Below are 21,922 nucleotides of genomic sequence, written 5' to 3'. Positions count from 1 at the left end.
AGCATTAGGGTTGGCTTTTCCCTTTCCCTTTAAAACTTATATTCAGTGAAAGAGACCAGTGAAAATGACATTTCCTGGAGGAAAAGCTCATTACAGTGGCTTAGCTCCCTAAACACTTATGTATACCAAATAAAAATCCTCATTTTCTCATCCTGAGATTCATCTGACTGCTTTTTAAATTCACAGTTAATAGAATTCAAATTGAGACATCGAGTCAGGTTTGAACCTTGTTTTCTCCTCGTCAAGCTGACAGGGCTCTCAAACAGGGACCCTGAGCTCTGTCAGCCTTCTTTAAGAATCTTCCCTAATGGTGCTATTCCTCTCCCACATCTAATTACTGATTCCAGAGTCACATTGATTACTTTACAGTTTATGAATTAGAGCTCAGTTTCTTGATGTGGTAGAAAAGGCAGTTAATGCATTGGGAATCAGGGAAACTGGAACCAAACATGACTTTGCCACCTACACCTGTTTGGCCTTGAGCAAGTTAATTCCTTCACTTTTCTGGACCTCACTTTATGCCTGTGAAAAAATAAGGGCTTGGACTAAATGACCTCTAAGATGTCTTCAGTCTCAAAATCTCTGATCTGGTGTCCCATTCCTTGCAAGTCCATACTGTTTTATTTGTTTTTATTTGCATACCTAGCACTTGGTACAGTGCCTGGCACATAGTAAGTGCTTAATAAATGGTCTATCTGTCTATCCATGTAGCTATCAGTCTTTCTATTTATCATTTATTATCTATGTGTCTATTATCTATTATCTATTATCTATCTATCTATCTATCTATCTATCTATCTATAATCTACCTGTCAATTTATCATCTAAGTAAGTAACTATTAGGACCAGCAGCTCTGGCTGGTTGGTTCATTGGCCAATAACTTTCTCTACAACTCAGTGACTGGCTACCATGTACAGTGACAAGCAGTTATAATTGGCTATTTCCCTAGTCCATTAAAATATATAACAAACCCCCTAGGGTTCTTTCTTCTACTTCACATCAGTACTCACACCCTATAACACATAACAAAAAACCTGCCTTTCAACAATTCTTTTAGGCAATGAGAAAGAGGCATGTCATGACATTCATGGCCTCACTAAACTTGAGACTGAATTTGGCATCTATATCATGAGTAAAAGATATGAGTAGCCCATCACATTTATTTTGCTAGGGTCTATTTCATTCATTAGAAGCAGCGTAAGATAGTGGATAGAGTCAGCTTTGGTGATGGGAAGACTTGGGTTCCAGTCCCCTCTCTGGCAGATGTTGGCTGTGTGACCCTGGGCGAGTCACAATCTCTCATTGCCCCAGGCAGCTCTCTAGAACAGTAAATTGTAAAGAAGATATCAACCTGCATTGCTAGAGGGAGTTTCCTCACTGGAAAGTCCCTTATATTAATGAAATCAATCTCTATCCCTGTACCTATTTCTTTCTTAGAAGGTCAGATACAAATTGATTAGAAATAATACACTATGTAAATCTTTCCCACTTCAGATGTACAACTCTTGGTTTCAAAATAATTCTGGCATTTCTTGTAACCTTACCCTAAAATGTCCATTTCATTAGTCTCTTTCACAGACTGTCTATAACTACTATCAGTTTCTTAAAGAAAAATGAATTTAATTAGATATTAAGCTATCGAGGGGAATACTTTAAAAAAAAATCAGCAGGGAATTCCTTCCCATACAAACTACACTGGTGCATTGCCTTTGAAAGCTTCCCCTAAATTAGGCTCCTTGTCATGGATCTCCAATGCCAGGTCTAGAAATACTGAGGTATTCCTTCCTTTCTATAACTCATGATGGCACAAAGATCAGACAGGAGACCCAATAACTCTCATAGACGTGAATTGCTTAGTCCTACTGGGAAACGTGTTGGTAACATGAAGAAAACGAGGCTAAGAACTCCAGAAACCAACTCAGACAATTGCATTTGCCTCCCACAAATACAATCTCTTTTTTTCCCCATACATTGCTTGAGTGAGGAGTAGGAAAGAGTAAGTGTTGGTATTTTGAGTTAAGGTTTGAATGTGCATGTGTATCACTCTCACGGGCTAAAATATACAAATGTGACTTGGGGAACTAAAGACCAAAAAAAAAAATTTAGCAAATCTCTCACATAGGAGGATCTCAGAGCTATGTGAGTCAAATCTATTTCTTTTGCCAAGAGCAAAAGATTGTCATGCCCTACAGAACTGGTTGGACCAAGAAAAGATCACTTGATTTGTTCCATGGCTTGGCTATTAGAACTGACAGATGCTAAGGGCAGAAAAGGAGGCTTTCTCTACTCTGGGGAAATCTCAGGTCTCACGTTTCCATCCTCTTGGGTGTGGATTGTAGTTGCTATTGCTGAAGGAGTAGCCATACTCAGACTTGGTCTCCATTGTCATCATCCCAGTCCTAGGTGGCTTCCTGTAATAGTCGAAATATGGCAACGGGGCGTCATACTGGCTGTTGACATAAGTGGCTGCCCTGGCACTTTGTGGCAGGTTGGTGATGCCATTCTCCCTCCTGTGGAATGGGACCAGGTTTGCCTTCTGAGCTTGGGGTGCATAGGAAACTCTTGGTTTCCAGTCCCGAAGTGGCTCTGGCAGGCTTTTCCTCTGGGCAGCAGAGACTACATTGGCCACGATGGATTCCTGGATATTTCGGGGGCCGAATGCATCATCCACAAGGCCAAGGGGTGACTTAGCAGCCGCTTCCCAAGGTGTGAGTCTCTTGTTGACTTTTGCAGGCTCACTGACTGGTTTGCTGGGGTAACTGGGGGAAGGTTGGAACATCAGAGGAGAAGTGGTATATACAGTGGCTGCAACAGGTCTTCCAAAACATGGTAAGGACTGTCCACCATCCTAGAAAAAAGAAAATTGTTAATAAACTACATTGGATGCTGTCAAAAATAATCAATGAGAAGGGCACCCCATAGATGAGGGCCTAATATCTACTCCCACTCCCAACATACATGAGAACCCATCCTTCTCAGCACCCCAGTCCTGGTACTTTGACTTTAGACTTCCTCATCCTTCAGTCACATTTCAGTGTTCACACCAGCATGTCACCTGTGTTCACTCTCTCATCAGGGACAGCATTGGGGGAGGGAGGGCAGTCTCAAAACTTGCTTCTGAAACTAGTCCTATCCACATCTCTATGTTATTCTCCCTCCGGGGAAGTTGTATGGTGTATTTCTTAGAACATTGATAGTCACATGGGAAAAAATATTCTAATAACTACTAATCAAAGAAATGCAAATTAAAGCAACTCTGAGGTATCACCTCACACCTATCAAATTGGAGGAAGAGAATTTGGAATTCAAAATGTTAAAAAAATGTTAAAAAATTTTACATGTAATTGGAAAATATTTAATGAAATATATATATATATACACACACACCACTTGCTACCTGCACAATATTGGTCATATCATACCAATGATGAAAGTTACTAAATTGTGCATACCCTTTGACCTAACTATACGACTACCAGGCCTATGCTCCCAAGAGATCAAATAAAGAAGAAAAGAATCATATGTACAAAAATATTTAGAGCAGCTGTTTTGTGGTGGCAAAAAACTAGAGGGGGTGACCACTGATTGGGGAAAGACTGGACAAATTATAGTATATGAATGTAATGTAATACTATGTCATCAGAAATTACAAAAGAAAAACTTCCAGAGAGACCTGGGAAGACTTACATAAGCTGATGTAGAATAAAGTGAACAGAACTGGGAGAACAATTTATAAAGCAAAACAATACTTTAACAATGAAAACCTTTGAAGGACTCAGGAATTCTGATGAAAGCAATGATCAGTCATGATTCCCAAGGGCCCGCGATGACTCATGTTATCCACCTCCTGATCTAGGGATGATGGTCAAGGTGTAGAATTGACATGGCCACTGTAGGAATTTCCTTTACTCTGCATACTTTAATGAAAGATTTTGTCTTTCTTTTTTGTTTTAAATTGTTGGAGTGGGGGCAAGGAAGGTGGAAAAGAGGAAAACAAATACCCACTAGTGGAAAATTAAAATAAAATGAAAGACAAAAATAATTTGTAAAGAGCTAGACCAAAAAATTGCAAAACAAAAGCTAATGAAAATGCTTAGTTGGCGTCTGCAGATGGCATCCTTTCTGCCCATCTTTCTGGGAGTTGTAAATACTTGTTGATTGACTGACTGACTGCCTCTCTCTTGAGGCCCAACTGAACTGTTCTCCTTTTCCTTCATGTCCCTGCCTGTTTCTTTCTTCAGTCTTTCAATTTCCTTATTGGCAAAGGTGAGAGTTTTTCCAAAGAGAGCATCAGAGCATGGAACTCTGGGTCAAGAACTGTTGTGAAGGCTGGTCATACTAGAGTTGGACAGTTAGAGAAAGCTGGTTCTGTGCCTGAAAGACCAAAGACTAAATTTCACACCCTAAGCTCCTATTCATGAAAGGAACACAGGTTTGTTCACAACAAAGGCAAACCCAAATCCATGATCACTGTCACAACATCACTTCACACTGTGACAGCTTTGTAGTATTTACAAAGCACTTTCACTGGGCTACTGAAAAGAGCAGCAGAGTGGGAGTCAGAGGATTTGGGTTTAAATCACACATAAAGTGAAAGTGTCAGACTCAGTGTCCTCCAAGATTCCTTCCAGCTCTAAATCCACGCTCTAGGAGCACCTCTAGCTTCCCCTGTGCTTTAAAAAAATCAACTGAATTTGGACTCAATACTTTTAATAACGAATGTATTGATTTCATCCATTCATCTGACAATTCTGAAGTGATTATGCACAGAGAGACAGCTAGGAGGCGCCATAGTGCACCAAGCGCAGGACTTGTAGTAGAAGATAGGAGTTCAAATCCGACCTCAGACAATTACTAGCTGTGTGATCCTGGGCAAGTCACTTAACCTCTCTCTGCCTCAGTTTCTTCATCTGTAAAATGGGAATAATAATAATAGCACCTACCTTTTAAGGCTGTTGTGAAGAGCAAATGAGACTATACTTGTTAAGGACTTTGCATGGTACTTAAAACAGGGTAGATACTTAATAAAATGCTTGTTTCTTTCCTTCTTTCCTCCCTTTCTTACTTTTTTCCTCCCTTCCTACCCCTCCTTCCTTCCTTCCTTCCTTCTTTTTTCTCCCTCCTTCCTTCCTCCTTCCCTTCCTTCCTTCCTTTCCTTCCTTCCTCCCTTCCTTCCTTTTTTCTCCCTCCCTCCCCCTCCTTTTCTCCTTCCTTCTTTCCTTCCTTCTTTCCTTTCTTCCTTCCTCTCTTCCTCTTTTCTCCCTCCCTCCACCCTCCTTCCCTCCCTCCCTCCTTCCTTCCTTCTTTCCTTTCTCCCTTTCTTCCTTTTTTTCTCCCTCCCTCCACCCTCCTTCCCTCCTTCTTCCCTTCCCTCCCTCCTTCCTTCCTTCCTTCCTTCCTTCCTTCCTTCCTTCCCTCCTTCCCTCCTTCTCTCTACACATATAGGGTTACAAGCTGAGGTCTAACTTGTTGTGGAATGTCCACAAATTTTGGACCTCTTGTTTCTCCTTGAGTGGGATGAGTTTGTGAGGATGTGAAGATGTTTTGTAAGGATGGTTTGAGGGTTTTTCTATGTCATGATTGTGTTAGATTCCTTCCCATTGCTTTTGCACCTTGGGTGAGTAACTTAGTCTTGGAGAGCTTCAGTTTCCTTATCTGTAAAATGAGGGGTTAGAGTAGAGAATGTCTGAGGTCCCTCCAGCTCTCCATCTATAACCCCATGACCCCCCGTTAGCCTGCCAACTGCCCAGCAACCTGTACCTCTGGCCTATGGGGGAAGCATGGGGCATCTGGTATAAGTTGACCTGAACGTTGCCTTGGGAAATCTGCCACAGAGAGCAATGACATATATAGTGTGGAGTAGAGGGGAAAGGGCCAACCCAGGAGACGGGAAGATCTGAGCTCAAGTCTTGTCTCTGACATGCACTGACTGTGTGATCCTGGGTAAGTTATTTCTTATCTCTGTGCTCCAGACAACGTTCTAAGACTGCAAGTTACAGAACCAATCAGGGAAGCTTTCACACTCAGAGTTCCCTTCACCAATGAGAGTTCAGGCTTGCACCCCCCAAAATCCAACCCCCTCATTAACAACTCATCAGTAGGATTTATGATATAGAATAATAATAATAGCTACATTTAAAAGACACATTAAGGTTAACAAAGCACTTTATGTTTGATCCTCTGAACAACTCAGTGAAATAGATACGCTCACCCTCGTTTTAGAAATGGAGAAAGATTCCTAGATGTTCATCCTCACCCAACAATAATTTCTGGAAGTTGGCTTTGAACCCAGGTCTTCCTGACTCTGAGACCTTCAGTCAACTGCCTCTGACAATGAGCAAAGGAGCAAAGAGATTGCACAACATGAACAGACCATGGGGTGGCAGTGGCATAGAATTCAGGGTCTGGAGCCTTGCAAGGGGCCTGGGTTTAAATCCTGGTCCTGCCATTCATTGACCATGTGACCTTGGGAAAGTCATTTAGCCTAAGCCTCAGTTGACTTATCTGAGGGCAATAGGGAGCCACTGAGGGTTTTTGATCAGAGTAGTGTCAAGGTCAAACTTGTCTTAGTTGTGGCCTGGTAGATTATTTGGGAAGCCATATGGGGGATGAACAGGAAAGAGGAGAGCCTGAAAGAAGGGAGGATAGTTAGGAGGCTACTATAGTAGTCCAGGGTAGAGATGATGAGGACTAGAGCTAGAGAGGTGGTCCTGGGTGGGGAGACAAGGGGATGGGTGCAAGAAATGCTGTGGAAGTGAAATTAGTTATACCTGGCAAGTGACTAAGGGAATACCGGGGTGGGGGCGCTGAAACACAGAGGAGAGTTAAAAATGGCTCACAGAACTTGAACCTGAGTGACTGGTCATGATCCCTGTGGCCAAAATGGGAGAGTTTGGAAGAGGGCTGCCCAGCTACTATGAGCCGTAGAGCTCGAAATCATCATCCCATGAGGAGAAAAATGCCTCCAATCTTTGCTTATTCATATCTCTTTGACTCTAGGGAATTTCCCCAAGTTAGCTTCACATCTTGTATTTGCTTCTGTCGCAGAATCAGTATGGTACCATTCAGAAGACTTGGGTTCGAATTCTAGCTCTGCCACTGACTGACTGTATGACCTTGGGCAAGCCACTTCACATCTCTGGGTCTCGATTTTCTCATCTGTAAAATGGGCAGTTTGGACTCTGTGACCTCTGAGGTGGAGATGTAGGTCTATGATCCTACGATCCCTTTGTCCTCAGGTTCAGGTTGCTCTCTGTATCCAGAGGTGTCCAATGAAGTCAAGTGTTCTACTTAGAATCCAGACATGGTCCAAAGGACTGGAAACAAATAGAGCTTTAGCTTTTGCCTGGAGAACCATATGATAGCATCTTTCAGCCAAGAGGGATCCGAGACTATTGCCATTTCCACACCACATGTTACTTTCATCTTACTTCAGGCCACAAAGGTCTATTTGAACCTCCAAGGGTTCTATGTTAATATTAGTGTCTCAATATCATCAGAGGCATATAGCGTTGCAGGAAACAGAGAAACGGTCCTTGTCTCCTGGTTCCTTCCCTGCTGCCTGCAAATATGTTTCAGTCTCTCCCATATTTCATCCTTAAGAAACCTTTAGTTGACCCTGCCACGCCCTCAGGCGATCGTTCTGTTCACCTCCTCCCTTTCTTGGCCAAGGTCATATTGCTGCCTTTACTTCCTCATCTCCCACCCAGTTCTCAGTCTCTTGTACTCTGGGTTCAGTTTCCACCACTCAACTAAAGCCATCCATCTACTGATTTCACCTCCACAGCTTTTCTTGCACCCTTCCCCTTGTCTCCTCACCTAGGATCACCTCCACCTAGACTACTGTGGAGGCCTCCTAACTGTCCTCCCTACTTTCAAGATCTTCTCTTTCCATTTCACCCCCTGTACAGCTTCCCAAATGATCTGCCTTGGCCATCCAGACCACAGCTAGATAAGCTTGACCGTGCCACTGCTCCCAAATCCCTCAGACTGACATTTAAGGTCCTTCACAGTCTAACAATCAGCTTGTCGGTCGGTTGGCTGGTTTCAGAATTTCCTCCCTTTCAGGCACTCTCTGTTGTGGCCAAACCAGCATGCTCACTGCTTCAATTCTGGATTCTCCATTCCAAGCTCCATCCTTGTATGGACCGTCTCACGTGTCTGGAACTCACTCTCTCCTCAATTCCAGGGTCTCCACCTCTAGGAATCCTTCATGGCTCACCTCCATGAAGCCTTCCCTGATTCTCCCTCCTACCCCACCCCGCTTCAGTGATTGGTGAACTCTCTCTTTACTTCAGTTTTCATTGTCTGGCTGTTACCTACATTCGTGTCGTGTCTCGCCAACATAAGCTTCTTGAGGGAAGGGGCCATTTCATTTCTGAGGCAGGTGGGTGTTACGATGGAGAGATCAATGGACTTGGAGTCAGGAAGCCTCGAGTTTGAATCCTGACTCAGACATTTACTAGACTCCTGACTTTGGGGAAGTCAGCAAACCTCTCTCAGCCTCAGTTTCCTCATCTACAAATTGGGTACAACAATAGCATCTAACTCAGTGTTATTGTGAGGATCAAATGTATTTTAGCTATTACTATTATCATCACTGTTTTTATATATAAAGCACTTTGGAAAACTTTAAAGCTAACTGTTAGCTACTATTACCATTATTTTTGTCTTTGGTTTGAATATAGAAAGTGCTTAATAAGCCTTGTTAGATTGAATTGAATGAATGAAAAGACATTTATTAAGCACTTACTATGTGCCAGGAAGCAGCTAGGTGGCGCCAAAGTGCATAGAGCGCCAGGCCTACGGTCAGGAAGACTCATCTCCCTGAGTTCAAATCTGGCCTCAAACACTTACTAGCTGTGTGACCCTGGGCAATTCACTTAACCCTGTTTGCCTCAGTTTCCTCATCTGTAAAATGAGCTGGAAAAGGAAATAGCAAACCATTCCAGTATTTTTGCAAAAAAAAAAAAATAAAAGCCCAAATGGGGTCACAGAGAGTTAGAAGTGAGTATTGGAAATACAAATACAAGGAAATGAGATAGTCCCTGACCTCAAGGAGCTTACACCCTAATGCAGGACACAACTTACTTAGATTGAATTCTTACGTCATCTTTAAATGAAATCACTATTAACACTAGGTCTAAATTTCTAATTAGCGTGATGAAAGTTTTTTAGTGACTTCAAACCAGAGCAAAATAGTATTGTCGCCATCATTGATTTATGCTGTCTTCTCGGTGCTTAGACATACTTACATAGCAGAGAAATGGGCACACTTCACATTCTTCTCCTCTTACCTCAGGTAAGAGCCTATCTCCTAATGGACTGTCCCTGAGCTGGTGGAAAAAGGCCCAGAGCTTGGTTTGAGGGGCAGCCACAGCTGGCAGATGACCTGGGGAGTCTGAATGCCATATGGGGAACATTGAGTCTCTCTGTATTTAAAGCAGTTTATTACTAAAGGGTGATGAGCTCAGCCTTGGCTCCTAAATCCCCTTGTTCATACCACTTGTCCAATTCCAGGAAACAATGTGAAGATTTCCCCATTGCTAGAGCCTCCTGTCATGCTATTTACTCCTCCCAGAGGGTTAAGCTCCTTGGATCCATTTCCTGACCTTGAGACATACTAGACCGTGGAGAATTGCTCAGAGGAAACGGCTGTCATGTTTCATGGGTTCAGAGGACCTAGAGCTGGAAAGGACGTGAGAAATCGCCTTATCCTACCTGCTCATTTGAGGGAGGAGAAAATTGAGGCTCAGAGAGGTTAAGGGAGCTGGCCAAGGTCACACAGATGGTATGTGGCAGATCTAGCTTGCAAGCCTAGGGCTTTAGTCTCCAACTGCAGTGATTCTCCATTCCTGCCGGAGTGGTTCCCGTACATCTAGTTTGTATATTTTAGCCTTTCAGCAACATTCTACAGTACACTGTGTCTTTATTTCCTTCTCCGCTGAACAATGGCATTTCCAAGGATGTTCCATTTCATACATTGCTTCCCCTCAAACTTGTGACTATTTTTGGTGGGACTTTGGAGAAAGAACTAGGAAAAATATGGACTCAAAGAGCTTCTGAGTGTTAAAAATAAAGTGATCAGAGCTCAAGAAAGCAGGACATAAAAATGTCTTTCTGGCCATTCAAGTTATTTCCTTATTCTGGTTATTTAAATTTGGAGGTAGGTATTTGATCAGGACCTCAAGTATCAATATTTGACCAGGATGGGCAGCTAGATGGAGCAGTGGATAGACCTCTGGCCTAGAGTCAAAAAGACCTGAGTCCAAACCCAGCCTCAGACACTGACTAACTGTGAGACCCTGGGTAAGGCACTTCACCCTGTTTGCCTCAGTTCCTCATCTGTAAAATGATCTGGAGAAGGAAACGGCAAACCACTCCGGTATCTTTGCCAAGAAAGCCTCAAGTGGGTCACAAAGAGTCAGACATGACTGAAAAAGAACTTAACAACAGCACAACTTGATCAGGACATATGTAAAGTGTTCTGTTCAGTTCTTGCTACCCATTTTAAGAAAGACATTGAAAGGTAGACTGAGGAGAGTGACCAAGATGGGGGATAGGGAATCATGCCACAGAAAGATCAGTTGAGTGAACTGGTAATGTTTAGCATGGAGAAGAGACACCAGGGCTTGAGAGGGAAATGATTCTGTCTTGTGATATGTGAAGGGCCATCACTGGGTACTGGGGTTACACTTGTTCTGTTTATCCTGAGAGAGTAGCACTGCGTCAGTAGGGAAGTATTCTAGAAAGGACGAGTGCATAGAATGATAGAATTCTAGAATCTCAGAATTCTGAGGGACGTCAGAGGTCCCCTATGCTGAGGCCGAACCTGTCTTTACAACATTAGTTTCCAATGAAGACTTCCCATTACTCTTTGGGATAGCTCTAACTAATGGGATGTTTATCCTTCTGTTGAACCAAAACATTCTTCTCTGCCATATGCACCCAGTCTTGATCTCTGGGACTAAGCATCTCTAACACTTCTTCTACGTGGAAGTCTTTCATGGACTGCCCTCTCTTCTTCAGGCTAAATATTCCAGGCTCACAGAATCAAAGAATCACAACATTTCTGAGTTGAGAGGGACCTCAGCAGTTACCCAATCGAACCCATACCCCCAAAGAATCCCCCCAACATACCAAATTCCCTAAAAAATACCTGACTGGACATCTAGTCTTTGAAGACTTTAATGAGGAGGAGTCCAATCCTCCTGAGTCAGTCCATAGATAGCTGGAATTTTTAGGATGCTTTTCCTACATCTTCCAATTGACCCCTACCTTTCTTTGCTCCTAGTTCTTTCTGGGGCCAAGGCAAACAAAACTAATGTGTCTTCCAGATGACAGCCCTTGAAGACAATACTTGCAGACTTCCCAGTGTTCTCTTCTCCAGGCTAAGAATTATAATGAACATTTCTGCCATTGCTTCAACCAGCTTGCATGCGGCATGGACTGAAGACCATTCCCCATCACTCTGACTAATCTTTAGCTTATTATTTACCTTCCTGAACACACTCAAACACAACACCCTAGATGTGCTCTAATTCAGATCATCCTGGTTACCCTCTTCTGGAATCGTAGAACCAAACCCAAGCCTTCAGAAGGGGATTGCCTATCGACTGGTTACTCTAGTAATTTTACAATCAGTGGGAAGTGATAAAATCCTCCAAATTAAAATGATACTGAATCTGTTTTGAGTTTCCCAGATCCCTGACAGCAGCAGCTCAGTGATGTCAGCTGCAAGCGACATCAGCACCCTGGGGTGGAGTCCAGGAAAGCCTGGCGAAGTGAGCTCAATGGGAGCTACTGGCATTCTCTCACTAGCTCTCATTTATCTGGGGTCCTAATTCCTGATTAATTACTATTGATGTGTGAAGTCTACCCTTCCCAGGCAGAGGATTCTTCTTTGTAGGGAAAAAAAACAGAAACATAGAAGCAGGATATAAAGAAAAAACTTCCTAACCACTGGAGTTTCCCCCAAAAGTCATGGGATCCATGAGTTCCTCTTCAAGTAGAATGCTATCTAATCCAATCCTCCTCATTTAACAGTTGAGGAAATTGAGGCACAGAGAAGTGAAGTAATTTACCCAATGTTATGGGACATTATAGATGGCAGAATGCCAATTCAAACCCAAGTCACAGTGAAGTACTCTGTCTTCTGCACCAGGCTGCCCCATTAGAAGTTCAGTAATCACTTAACAGGAATGGTGTTGACAAGACTAATCATTCCCTAGGTGCCTGCTAAGACACCTTCTACTTCTCAGATACTGGGATTGCTTGTCAAGCACTTCATGGCCCAATCAAACCTGACCCCCCTCATGTTCTCTCAGAAGTAAATTGATCAAAGAAGTGCCCCCCAGGGGTGCTTAGAACAGAAAAGCTCACTTCTGAAGAAGTCTGGAAACAGCCCTGGGGAACAAGAAAAATCGGAGTTGAAACTTGTTCAAAATGCCCTTTCTCTTATAGAATGAATGGTGAAAATTGAAAGCCTGGAACCTTGGCAGTCTATTTCCCGTCATCACAGGAGGAGACACCTGGGTCTCCAACTACAAATGTTTGTTTCTTTCCATCTTTCTCCTATTCTGTCTTAAACACTTGTCAGCTAAGCCATCCCTCAGGAGCATGTATCTGCTCTCTAAAGACTCCAGGGAGACTAGGAAAACTATGAGGGAACCAGTGGCATTTCTTCTACTCTTTTAATAATAGGATTTTGTTTTCTGAAGTCAGATCATTGATAGAATAAGCTTGTAGGAAGACCAGCCTCTCCTTCTGCACACCATCCACTGGTCCTTGCCCATAAGAACGAGGCTGACAATTTTGGCAGCCTTCCCCCACTCAAATCCAATTCATGTGCAAGTCAAGTCATCACCCTCCCTGGTGATGTCATTGGACCTATTCGAGAAGGAAGGACCATCATCAACAACAACAACAATGAGGTGCTGTAGTCTTGAAAATAGAGAAGTGGGTCAGGATTGCAAATTCTCAGCTCACGAAATCCATCAAAGGTGCAATCTACCCAGCTGCAAAGTGTGGCATTGGGGTACATGCATGCACGTGCGCTTGCTCACACACACATACACACACACACACACACACACACACACACACACACGCTGGTTTTTGTCTTCCTTTGTATGTCCAGTACTAGCACGGTGCCTGGCACATAGTAGGTGCTTAATAAATGTTAATTGACAAATATATTTGCCAAAGTCAGTAATATACCTTGAGCAGTGGTTGGAAGATTATTGGCTCTGAAGTCAGAGCGCTTAGGTTGAAATCTTGCTTCTGAAGCTACCTGTGTGACTTTGGAAAAGTCACTTAATCTCCTTGGGACTCAGTTTCCTTATCTGAAAATGTAGGGAGTAGATCGTATGGGCCAATCAAAGGGCTCTTCAGCTTGGGATCTCTGAGCCTCTGAAGTCTAGGTAGGAGGCAATAGGTGTCACTCTTACAAAGTATCTGAGCCTCAGCATCTCCGTACAAGCATCCTGAGTGGGGCTTTGAGTCCCAAACAGACCTTCGACACAAGAATGATCATTCGAAGGTCACAGATCCAGAGCTCAAGGGAGCTCGGAGGCATCCCACCCAAACCCTCATGGCTCTGGAAGGAATGGCTGAATTTCGTAACCTTTTTGGCTGTTTCTTCATGATGGAAGGAATAACCACTTGTCTCTTTAATGTGTATTGAAAATAAAATCATCTGCCCTGCCCTCAGATGCATTTGGCTTTTCTAATTTTAATTTAATTAAATAATTAAGCTGGAAATATTTTACGTCTAGTCAGTCAGTCAATAAGCATTTATTAAGTGCTGACCATGTGCCAGGCACTGCGCTAAGTACTGGGGATACAAACAAAGGTTTAAAAAAATAGCCCTGTCCTCAAGAAGCTCACATTCAAATGAGATAGAAAACCGAGGCTCAGAGAGGTGAAACAAGTTACCCAAAGTCACAGAGCGAAAATCCCATCATCTGCCTCCTTGCCTCTGCAAACTCCACCCAGTGACAAGAATGCAGTCTCTCCTCATTGCCATTTCTTAGGATCTCTCCCTGATTTCAAAGTTCAGCTTCCGCCAAGAAGCCTTTCCTGGTCCTCCCACTTGTTACTGTTCTCTTTCTCTTCAAATGATCTTGCATGGACTTTTCTGTGTCTATGCACGTTCTTCCCTGTGGAGAGTCTTTTTCTTTGAATCTCTAGTAGCTAAGATAGATAGATAGATAGATAGATAGATAGATAGATAGATAGATAGAGAGAGAGAGAGAGAGAGATCTGTATGTGCATATGTATATGGATATGGATGTATGCACATATATATATGTATAGGCATATATACATATATGTATATGATGGGGAGGTGACTGACCTGTGATTTCATGAGTAGAAGGAATTCCCGTAGAGGAAATTCTCTCCACTAGTATAGACCAAGAACTCTTCTGTGACTGATCAGACTTAGAGAGTCACTTGGGGGCCCTGAGACACTAACCATCTTGGCCTTGGTTGTCTAGCAGGGACGTTTCAGAGGTAAGACATGAAAGCAGGCCGTCCTTCTACCGATGCTGACCCCTCCAAGGCTGACCCCTCTAGCCTTGCTTTTTGTTGAATCAAATACATTTGTGTCTTTCTGATCTAATTCCAGGATCAGAGAGTTTACATTTTGAATTTGGGTGGGTTTCGATTACAGCAGAAAGGGTTTCAGTAAGGTTCAAGAAAACAGAGGGTAGAGGAAAGTGCTCTAATAAGTTGGAATGGGGACAAGAAGGTCTATTTCTGGGATTTATTGGTATGGGGAACTCACATATGAGGAAATTCCCTCAATTGAGTCAGGTTGGCGTCTTCCTGCAACTTAGTCTTAGAAAGATACTTAGAGCACTGCGTGATCTAGCAATTTCCCCAAGATCACCCAGCTAGTAGGTGTCAGAGTTGGCTTAGAGGCTGGCTTTCTGTCTCCCATGCCAGTCATACTATCTTAGAGTCAGAAGACCCGTGCTAACATCCCATCTCCGATACTTATAAATTCAAGTCTCTTGTGCCCTCTGGAGCCTCAGCTCCTCATCACAGGGTTGTTGTGATGAAGGTACCGTGGAAACCTTAAAGGGTCACTGTTATTTTCCATGTAAGAATTTATCGATTATGAAGGCAGAAGCCACTAGCTCCCTACCACCGATGAAGCTTTCCCCTTGTAATGTCTCAGAAGAGAGCTAATTCCTCTGCTTCTAGAATATTTTCCCCTTGTGATGTCTCAGAAGAGGGCTAATTCCTCTGCTTCTAGAATATTTTCTAGAATACTTTCAGTACACTCTTGCTACAACCAGGCTAGCTGACATCTCAAGGTTCTCTTTAATCCATAGTTCTCACAAATAAAGCTTCTGAAGTCCAAACAGGCCACTTCAATCCACTTGAGGATGGCGGTGGGGACCATATTGTGTAAAGGGGATTTGCTGCCATCTGCTGGCCGTTCTGCTGCAATTGCACTCCTGAGGAGGCTTGGACCAAAAACGACTCCTTCACAGGGACGTAGATTTAGAGCTGGAAGGAATCTTATCGGCCAAGACCATTTGGTAGCAGGTGCCATTGGTAAACCTGGCTAAGTCTGGGTGAGCCGGCCTGCCGAGCCAGCCAAGCCTTCGTGAGGACCAAAGCTGACTATCAGGCTTAGGGGTTTAAGATGCCACGAAGATGCAGCTTGGCTACGAACAGGAAAGCCTGTGTGCAGAGAAACCTCCCTCGTCCCTTCATGATCTAAAGGGTGAAACTTTAGATCAAAGGTTAAAAGATCAAATAAAGAGATCTGAAAAATTCCCAAATGTTTTGTCTCCTTGGTCAAGTCCCTACCTCCTTCTGGGCCTCAGTTTCCTCTTGAGTTAGAATTGGAAGGGATCTCGGAAGCCATCCGTTGAACTCCTCCATTTTATAGAGGAGAAAGATGAAGCTTCAAAAAGCAAAGTGACTTGACCAAGTTCTCTCAGGCTATAAAGGTCAGAGGTGAGATTTGAACCCAAGAGGGTGAACTCCAGATTCAGAACTCTCTTCCATCGTACCCCACTCCCTCTTTGTAGGCTGGTGAGAGGTTAGCAGTGTTCTAGAACCTCATGAGATCCAATTGCTCAATTTTCACCTTGGAAATTGGCAAAATGCTACAAATTGAGGCTTGGTTGATTTTTTGTTGATTCCTAGATTTCAGGAGAAGGCAGTTGGTGGCACAGTGGATAGAGCCCTGGGCCTGGGGACTGGAAAACCTAAGTTCAAATCCACCCTCAGACACTGACTAGCTGTGTGATCCTGGGCATCACTTAACCCCATTTGCCTCAGTTTCTTCATCTGTAAAATGAGCTGGAGAGGGAAATGGCAATGCACTGTCTTTGCCAAGAAAACCCCCAATAGGGTCCGAGAGAGTTGGACACAAGTGAAAGGATTGAGCAGCCACAAGAAAAGAAATGGGTCCCTATTCTGGGTAATCCCGATCAGCTCTTCTCAGTGACTGTGATCATCAAAATTACTGGTGAGCAGAAAGGCAAGCCAGCCTGAACTTCCCTGGGTCCTTCCTCCCCCTCCTTCCCTGTCTGCCAATGCCTTCCCCTCTGTGATAACCCCACCCCCCACCTGCTCTGTGATGTATGTAATTAACTCCATGCTTCCTCCCCCTTTAGAATGGGAGCTCCTGCCCGTGGAATCCCCAGCACTTAGCACAGTGTCTAGCATTGTTTGTTGACTGACATTAGGGATAGGGATGAGGAGATTTCCTCTTGCCAGTACAGGTTGCCACCTTTTTCTTGAGAAATGACTTTGTAGGTGTAGTCTTAGTCAGTTACCAAGAACACAGAGGGTTAAGTGACTTACCCAGGGCCACAAACTAGTATGTGTCAGAGATGAGACTTGAACCCGATCTATCCTGGCTCCTTGACTAGCTCTCCATCCACTATGATGAGCTGCCTCTCCCATGGGTAGTGAGAATAGTACCTGAAGACAGAATTTTGTGAATTATGGGGCATGGGGAGGGGAGCAGTGATGGATGATACCCTTTCAAGAGGAGTGTGAAACAATGGTCTAGATAACCAGACACTTTCAGGTCCGTGTCTCGCAGAAATACACCCCCTCTTAAAAGAGAAACAAAGTTCACATCCAAGTCAACAAAAGCCAAACTAACCAGGTGGATTCCTCTGAACTGGTGAGGCGCGGCAGAAGCAAGCACACTACTGATCCTTCCTTAGCCTGGGTCCTTTCCTCCTGCCCATGTTGCAGAAAGTCTGCCACAGGGGGTAGGCTCGAGTCCTTATGCAAGATGGAGGGGATTGGCACTTAGGGCAGCCGTGACCTGCGGTGACAGGGAGGGCTCTGGCCACCTCCGGTGGACAGGGGGGCCACATGGTCAGACACTGGGGTGATACTGCTCCACCGGACTCGCCAGGACCCTATGCCCTAGTCCAGGACTTCCTTCCCATGCCTTCCCCAGGGATGAAGGAGGCTCACAGGACAAGGAAGGTCCTGCTTAAGGGAGGGGTGACAGCTCCAAGCCCTTTCCCCTCAGCCTGGCTTCAGTGACTTAGGGTCCCATCCTGGGAAAGAGTCTGGAAAGGATGGGAGACGGCCCACTCGCCTCTTCTGTCCTCTTTCACCTTTCTGAGACAGCAGCAAATGGCCAAGGCATTGGGGCTGAAGTCATCAGGCATGTGTTCAAACTACACATGTGCTCCTTACTAGCTGTGTGACCACCGGCGAGTAAGTCACTGCCTCCTGAGAGGCCCTGCTCCTCAAGAAGGAAACAAGAGGGTGGGATGAGATGGTCATCAAGGACCCTCCGGCTCTAAGACTGTGATGCTATGGTAGCAAATGGAGCACAATGCTGATTTGTATTATCTGACTTGTTGCTTTCACTGTGTTAGCTATAAAAAATCACAAATTCTCAATTTTATGGGAATCGAAGATGAGCTAAAGAAATTATATATATATATGTGTGTATGTATACATACATACATATATATATAGAGACAGTGTGTGTGTGTGTGTGTGAGAGAGAGAGAGAGAGAAAAAGAGAGAGAGAGAGAGAGAGAGAGAGAGAGAGAGAGAGAGCTCTTTTATAAAAAAAGGGGGGGGCAGCTAGGTGGTGCAGTGGATAGAGCACCAGCCCTGGAGTCAGGAGGACCTGAGTTCAGATCCGGCCTCAGACACATAACACTCACTAGCTGTGTGACCCTGGGCAAGTCATTTAACCCCAATTGCCTCACAAAAAAAGGAGAGGAAGGACCCAGAATTTGGAGGCAGCTAGGCAGATAGAGCTCTGGGCCTAACTTAGAAGCTGGTCAGTCATGCCTGACTCTTCATGAGCCTATTTGGGATTTTCTTGGCAAAGATACTGGAGTGGTTTGCCATTTCCTTCTCCAGTTCATTTTACAAATGAAAAACTAAGGTAAACGGGGTGAAGTGACTTGCCCAGGGTCACACAACTAGTTAAGTGTCTGAGGTCAGATTTAAACTCATGAAGATGAGTCTTCCTAATTCTAAGCCCAGTGCTCTATACACCGAGCCACAAATCCTCAGACACTTACTAGCTGTGTGACCCTGGGCAAGTCACTTAACCTCTGGTTGCCTTAATTCACTGGAGAAGGAAATGACTAGCCACTCCAGTGACCCTGCCAAGAACCCCACAGACAGCACCGCTGCACTATGGCTCTCAGGGTCACCCAGAGCTGGACAGGACCCATCATCGACTAGAGAGAGAGCCACAAGTTTCCTCTGAACCAAAAGGAAGACCGGCGGACGGGCCAACGTTCCAATCCTCCTTACTTGGCTATGCAGATTCACAAGCCTGTGTTTGGTAACTGAATAAAATTGTGGGGGGCATGTGCTTACTTCCCAGATAGGATTCTCTCTTCTTTTCAGTGGTGGGGGGGGGACAGTAGGAGAGAGAGAAAATCAATTTCTTGATTTCTAGAAAATAAACTTTGATGAAAAAATGAAGTACATTGAGGAGAACGTGGAGAGGAACGTGGGTCACTGTTCCAGAAAGTTTGGAGGTCACTGCCTCGAGCAGAGCTCTGAAAGGAGGCCGGGCTTCATCGAGAGGAGCCGGGCCGTCAGCTCCCCTTCATCCCTTACTAGTCTACCGCTGTGGTCGAGCCCTCCCCCTCCCCCTCCCCCTCCCCCCGGGGGTCTTTGCTTCCCCATCTGTCAAATGAAGAGGTTGGACTGTCTGATCCTGTGGGATGGAGGGGAGGGTCCGTCTCCACTTCGAGCTTAGCAGGATTTCATGAATCTCAGAATCTCCCTCGGCTTTCCTCTGTCACCAACGCAAACAGATAATCCCTGGGCTTAGGAAACATCTGAAGTCATATGTACTTTCTGGAACCAGACCTTGGAGCCATGGGAGAGCCATTTGTCATCCCTTGTCCCAAAGGCAGCCGCCAGCTCAGTTCAAGCCGACTCTTCACAGCTTCCATTTAGCAGCTGACCCCAGCCCCAAAGAATCAAAGGCTTCTAAGGGACCACAGAGCAAGGAGGGTGAGGACACCTCTCTGTTTGCTGTTCTCTGCAGAAGCCGGTCTGGCCAGATCTGGCAGGGCTGACCCGGGGCACCTTTGGGCACTCAGCTGCCCACCTCGGGGGGCTCATGCAAGCACAGAGCTCTGCAAACCTGAAAGCGACCTGTGAAATCTATCCTCTGCACCCTGGGACCAACACGGCCAAGTCTGAGAAGCTCGCCACCAGGTTGGGCAGAGGCTCCAGCCGCAGAAACTCCCCAAGACTATCTACTACATGTAAAGGGAATTTATATTCTATATCAATGGAAGGAATATCCAAACTCAGGGAATCACTGATACTTAAAGTATTAGTGTTATTAATTTTAAAAAACAGGCAAGCAAGGGTGGGTTATGATATATATCATTAGAAGGAACACCTAAATCAATGAGATAATGGATCCACCATTTCCTAGAGTATTATTACTGTTGTTATTAATAATTCTATTTTCATCTTAGTTTAGAGTTTAGATGGAAACAGTCACAGGATAAGTCCTTATCCTGTGATTATTCTTTTCCACTTTTTCTGCAAACTTTTGTCCAGGGTGATGAAAATAGCTGCTCTTTGTAATTGAATTAAAGTGTTCGAGGTGTATGCTTATTTTCTAGAGCAGAGATTTTTCTGTCATGGGCCCTTTTGGCAGTCCGAGGAAACCCATGGGCCCCTTCTCAGAATAATGCTTTCTTGCCTGCCTTCATAATGGAAGGAAATGCTCAATTTCAGATAGATATTGGTGAAAACAAAGGTATCATTTCCCCCCATTCCAGTTCAGAGACCCCCAAAATCAATCCATAGAGAGACCCCATTTAAGAACGCCTGCTCTGAGGTTCTCAGGAACGATCTTCAAGACAACGTTCATAGCAGACATGGTGCCAGCTGCCTCGCCCTTTTTCTCACATGGCTTTGATTAATTCTGCTAGGTCTCTGCTATCCTCACCAGGTATCTGCTACCCCCATCAGGTCTCTGCTACCCCCATCAGGTCTCTGCTATCCTCACCAGGTCTCTGCTATCCTCATCATGTCTCTGCTATCATCATCACCATCGTCATTGCTGTTTGATGTGTTAGCATGGACCTCCCATGATCTCACTCCTCCCTCTACTGATGCTGATTGTCACCTTTCCTGTAATTTACAGCCATAGAGAGTTAGAGCCCTGAGAGGTTAAGTAACTTGCCCAAGGTCACCGGGCCAGTGGGGGTCAGGAGCAGGACTCCGAGGACAGCTCTGCATTCACAAGGCTGGTTTGACCTCCTGGGTATAATGGAAAGATGGGACATTAACACTCTCTCACCCTGTTAGGGGTTCCCAGAGCAAGCCCCCTTGGAGTTCCTGCTCTGTTTTACTTTCAGAATGAGCATCCCCTCAAAGAGCCTCTTTATTCTGCAACAGGAAAAAATGCATCCATATGGAGAAACCAGTGAGGCCGCAGGAGTTAGTGGGCTGTTGGCAGAAAGGGTGATCTCAAGCCCCAAGTCTGATGCCTTCTGGCTGTGTGAGCTGGGCAATCACTTACCCTCTCAGCCCCCGGGTAAATCCCTAATACAGTGAGGTACACATGGGCTGCTGGTTTGTGTTGGTGAGGGAGTTCGCATGCCAACGAGTCACAGATTTGGAATGGGAAGGAACCTTAGAGGCTGTTGCAGGTAGCCCTTCATTTTACAGATGAGGAAATTGAGGCTCAAAGAGTTTCAGTGACTTGTCCAGGGTCACACAGTTAGGCCCCTCATAAGTCCAGGGTTCTATCTCCTATATCACACTAGCCTGGACCAAAAAAGCAAAAAAGGACCCCCCCCCCCTTTCTTAATTGTGTCTTTTTCCAAGGCTCTCTTGGAGAGAAGGTTCTCTGTTCCTTCCATATCTCATGGTGGATGGAGGCTGTCTGTCTGGATCTTCTGTAACATGCCTGTCTTTGACCTCCTTTATAGAAAGGCCTAAGTGAGGTAGCTTCTTGGTGGGTCAGCTGGCATGGATGTGCTGTTTATTGGGCAGAAAGATTGGCAAAAACTCCTGAAGGTTCAGGTTTGGAAGGGACCTTTGGGATCATCTAATTCGAATCCCTTCTCTTTGGAGACCCAGAAAAGCTGACGTGACATGCCCAAGGCCACGTGGGGAGGAACAGAGCTCCATTCAAACTTAGGTTTTCTGATTTGGCATCCAAGGCTCTTCTCACTGTACACCCCACTGCCTCCCTGTTATTTCACTGGCTATTTGGATGGTTGGCACTGCTTTCATTCTCCATCTAAGTTGTTGGGCCAACATGGAAACTGGGGCCATGTGGTGCCCTGGGGTAAGTACAGCTGTTATTATTGATATCCCCCAGACTGTCACAACACTGATGAACACTGGGTAGTCTGAATAATTGATGGCCTTGGTCAAAGCAAAGAGTTGCCACCTGACCCATGAGGTCTGTCTGTC

At 44.7% G+C, this 21,922-nt stretch overlaps 1 protein-coding gene across 3 annotated transcripts in view; it reads right to left on the bottom strand.

The window, feature by feature from the left end:
* Positions 1 to 755: 755 nt before the first annotated feature.
* Positions 756 to 21,922, bottom strand: part of SYNPO2 (synaptopodin 2) — a 203,135-nt gene continuing 181,968 nt past the window's right edge. The window contains exon 5 of one of the 3 annotated variants that reach the window (XM_027853703.1): positions 756 to 2,849. In XM_027853703.1, coding sequence (XP_027709504.1) covers positions 2,301 to 2,849 — 549 coding nt within the window. In that variant the 3' untranslated portion in view covers positions 756 to 2,300. Of the gene's footprint in view, positions 2,850 to 16,699; positions 16,952 to 21,922 lie in introns of those variants that run through there. The other 2 variants (XM_027853705.1, XM_027853704.1) reach the window with 2 other exon arrangements.

This window comes from Vombatus ursinus, unplaced genomic scaffold (genome assembly GCF_900497805.2).
Source record: "Vombatus ursinus unplaced genomic scaffold, bare-nosed wombat genome assembly UNPS02010193.1, whole genome shotgun sequence".
Lineage (NCBI taxonomy): Eukaryota > Metazoa > Chordata > Mammalia > Diprotodontia > Vombatidae > Vombatus > Vombatus ursinus.
Note: the sequence above shows the minus strand (reverse complement) of the source record. Positions and strands in the feature narration are given on the sequence as shown.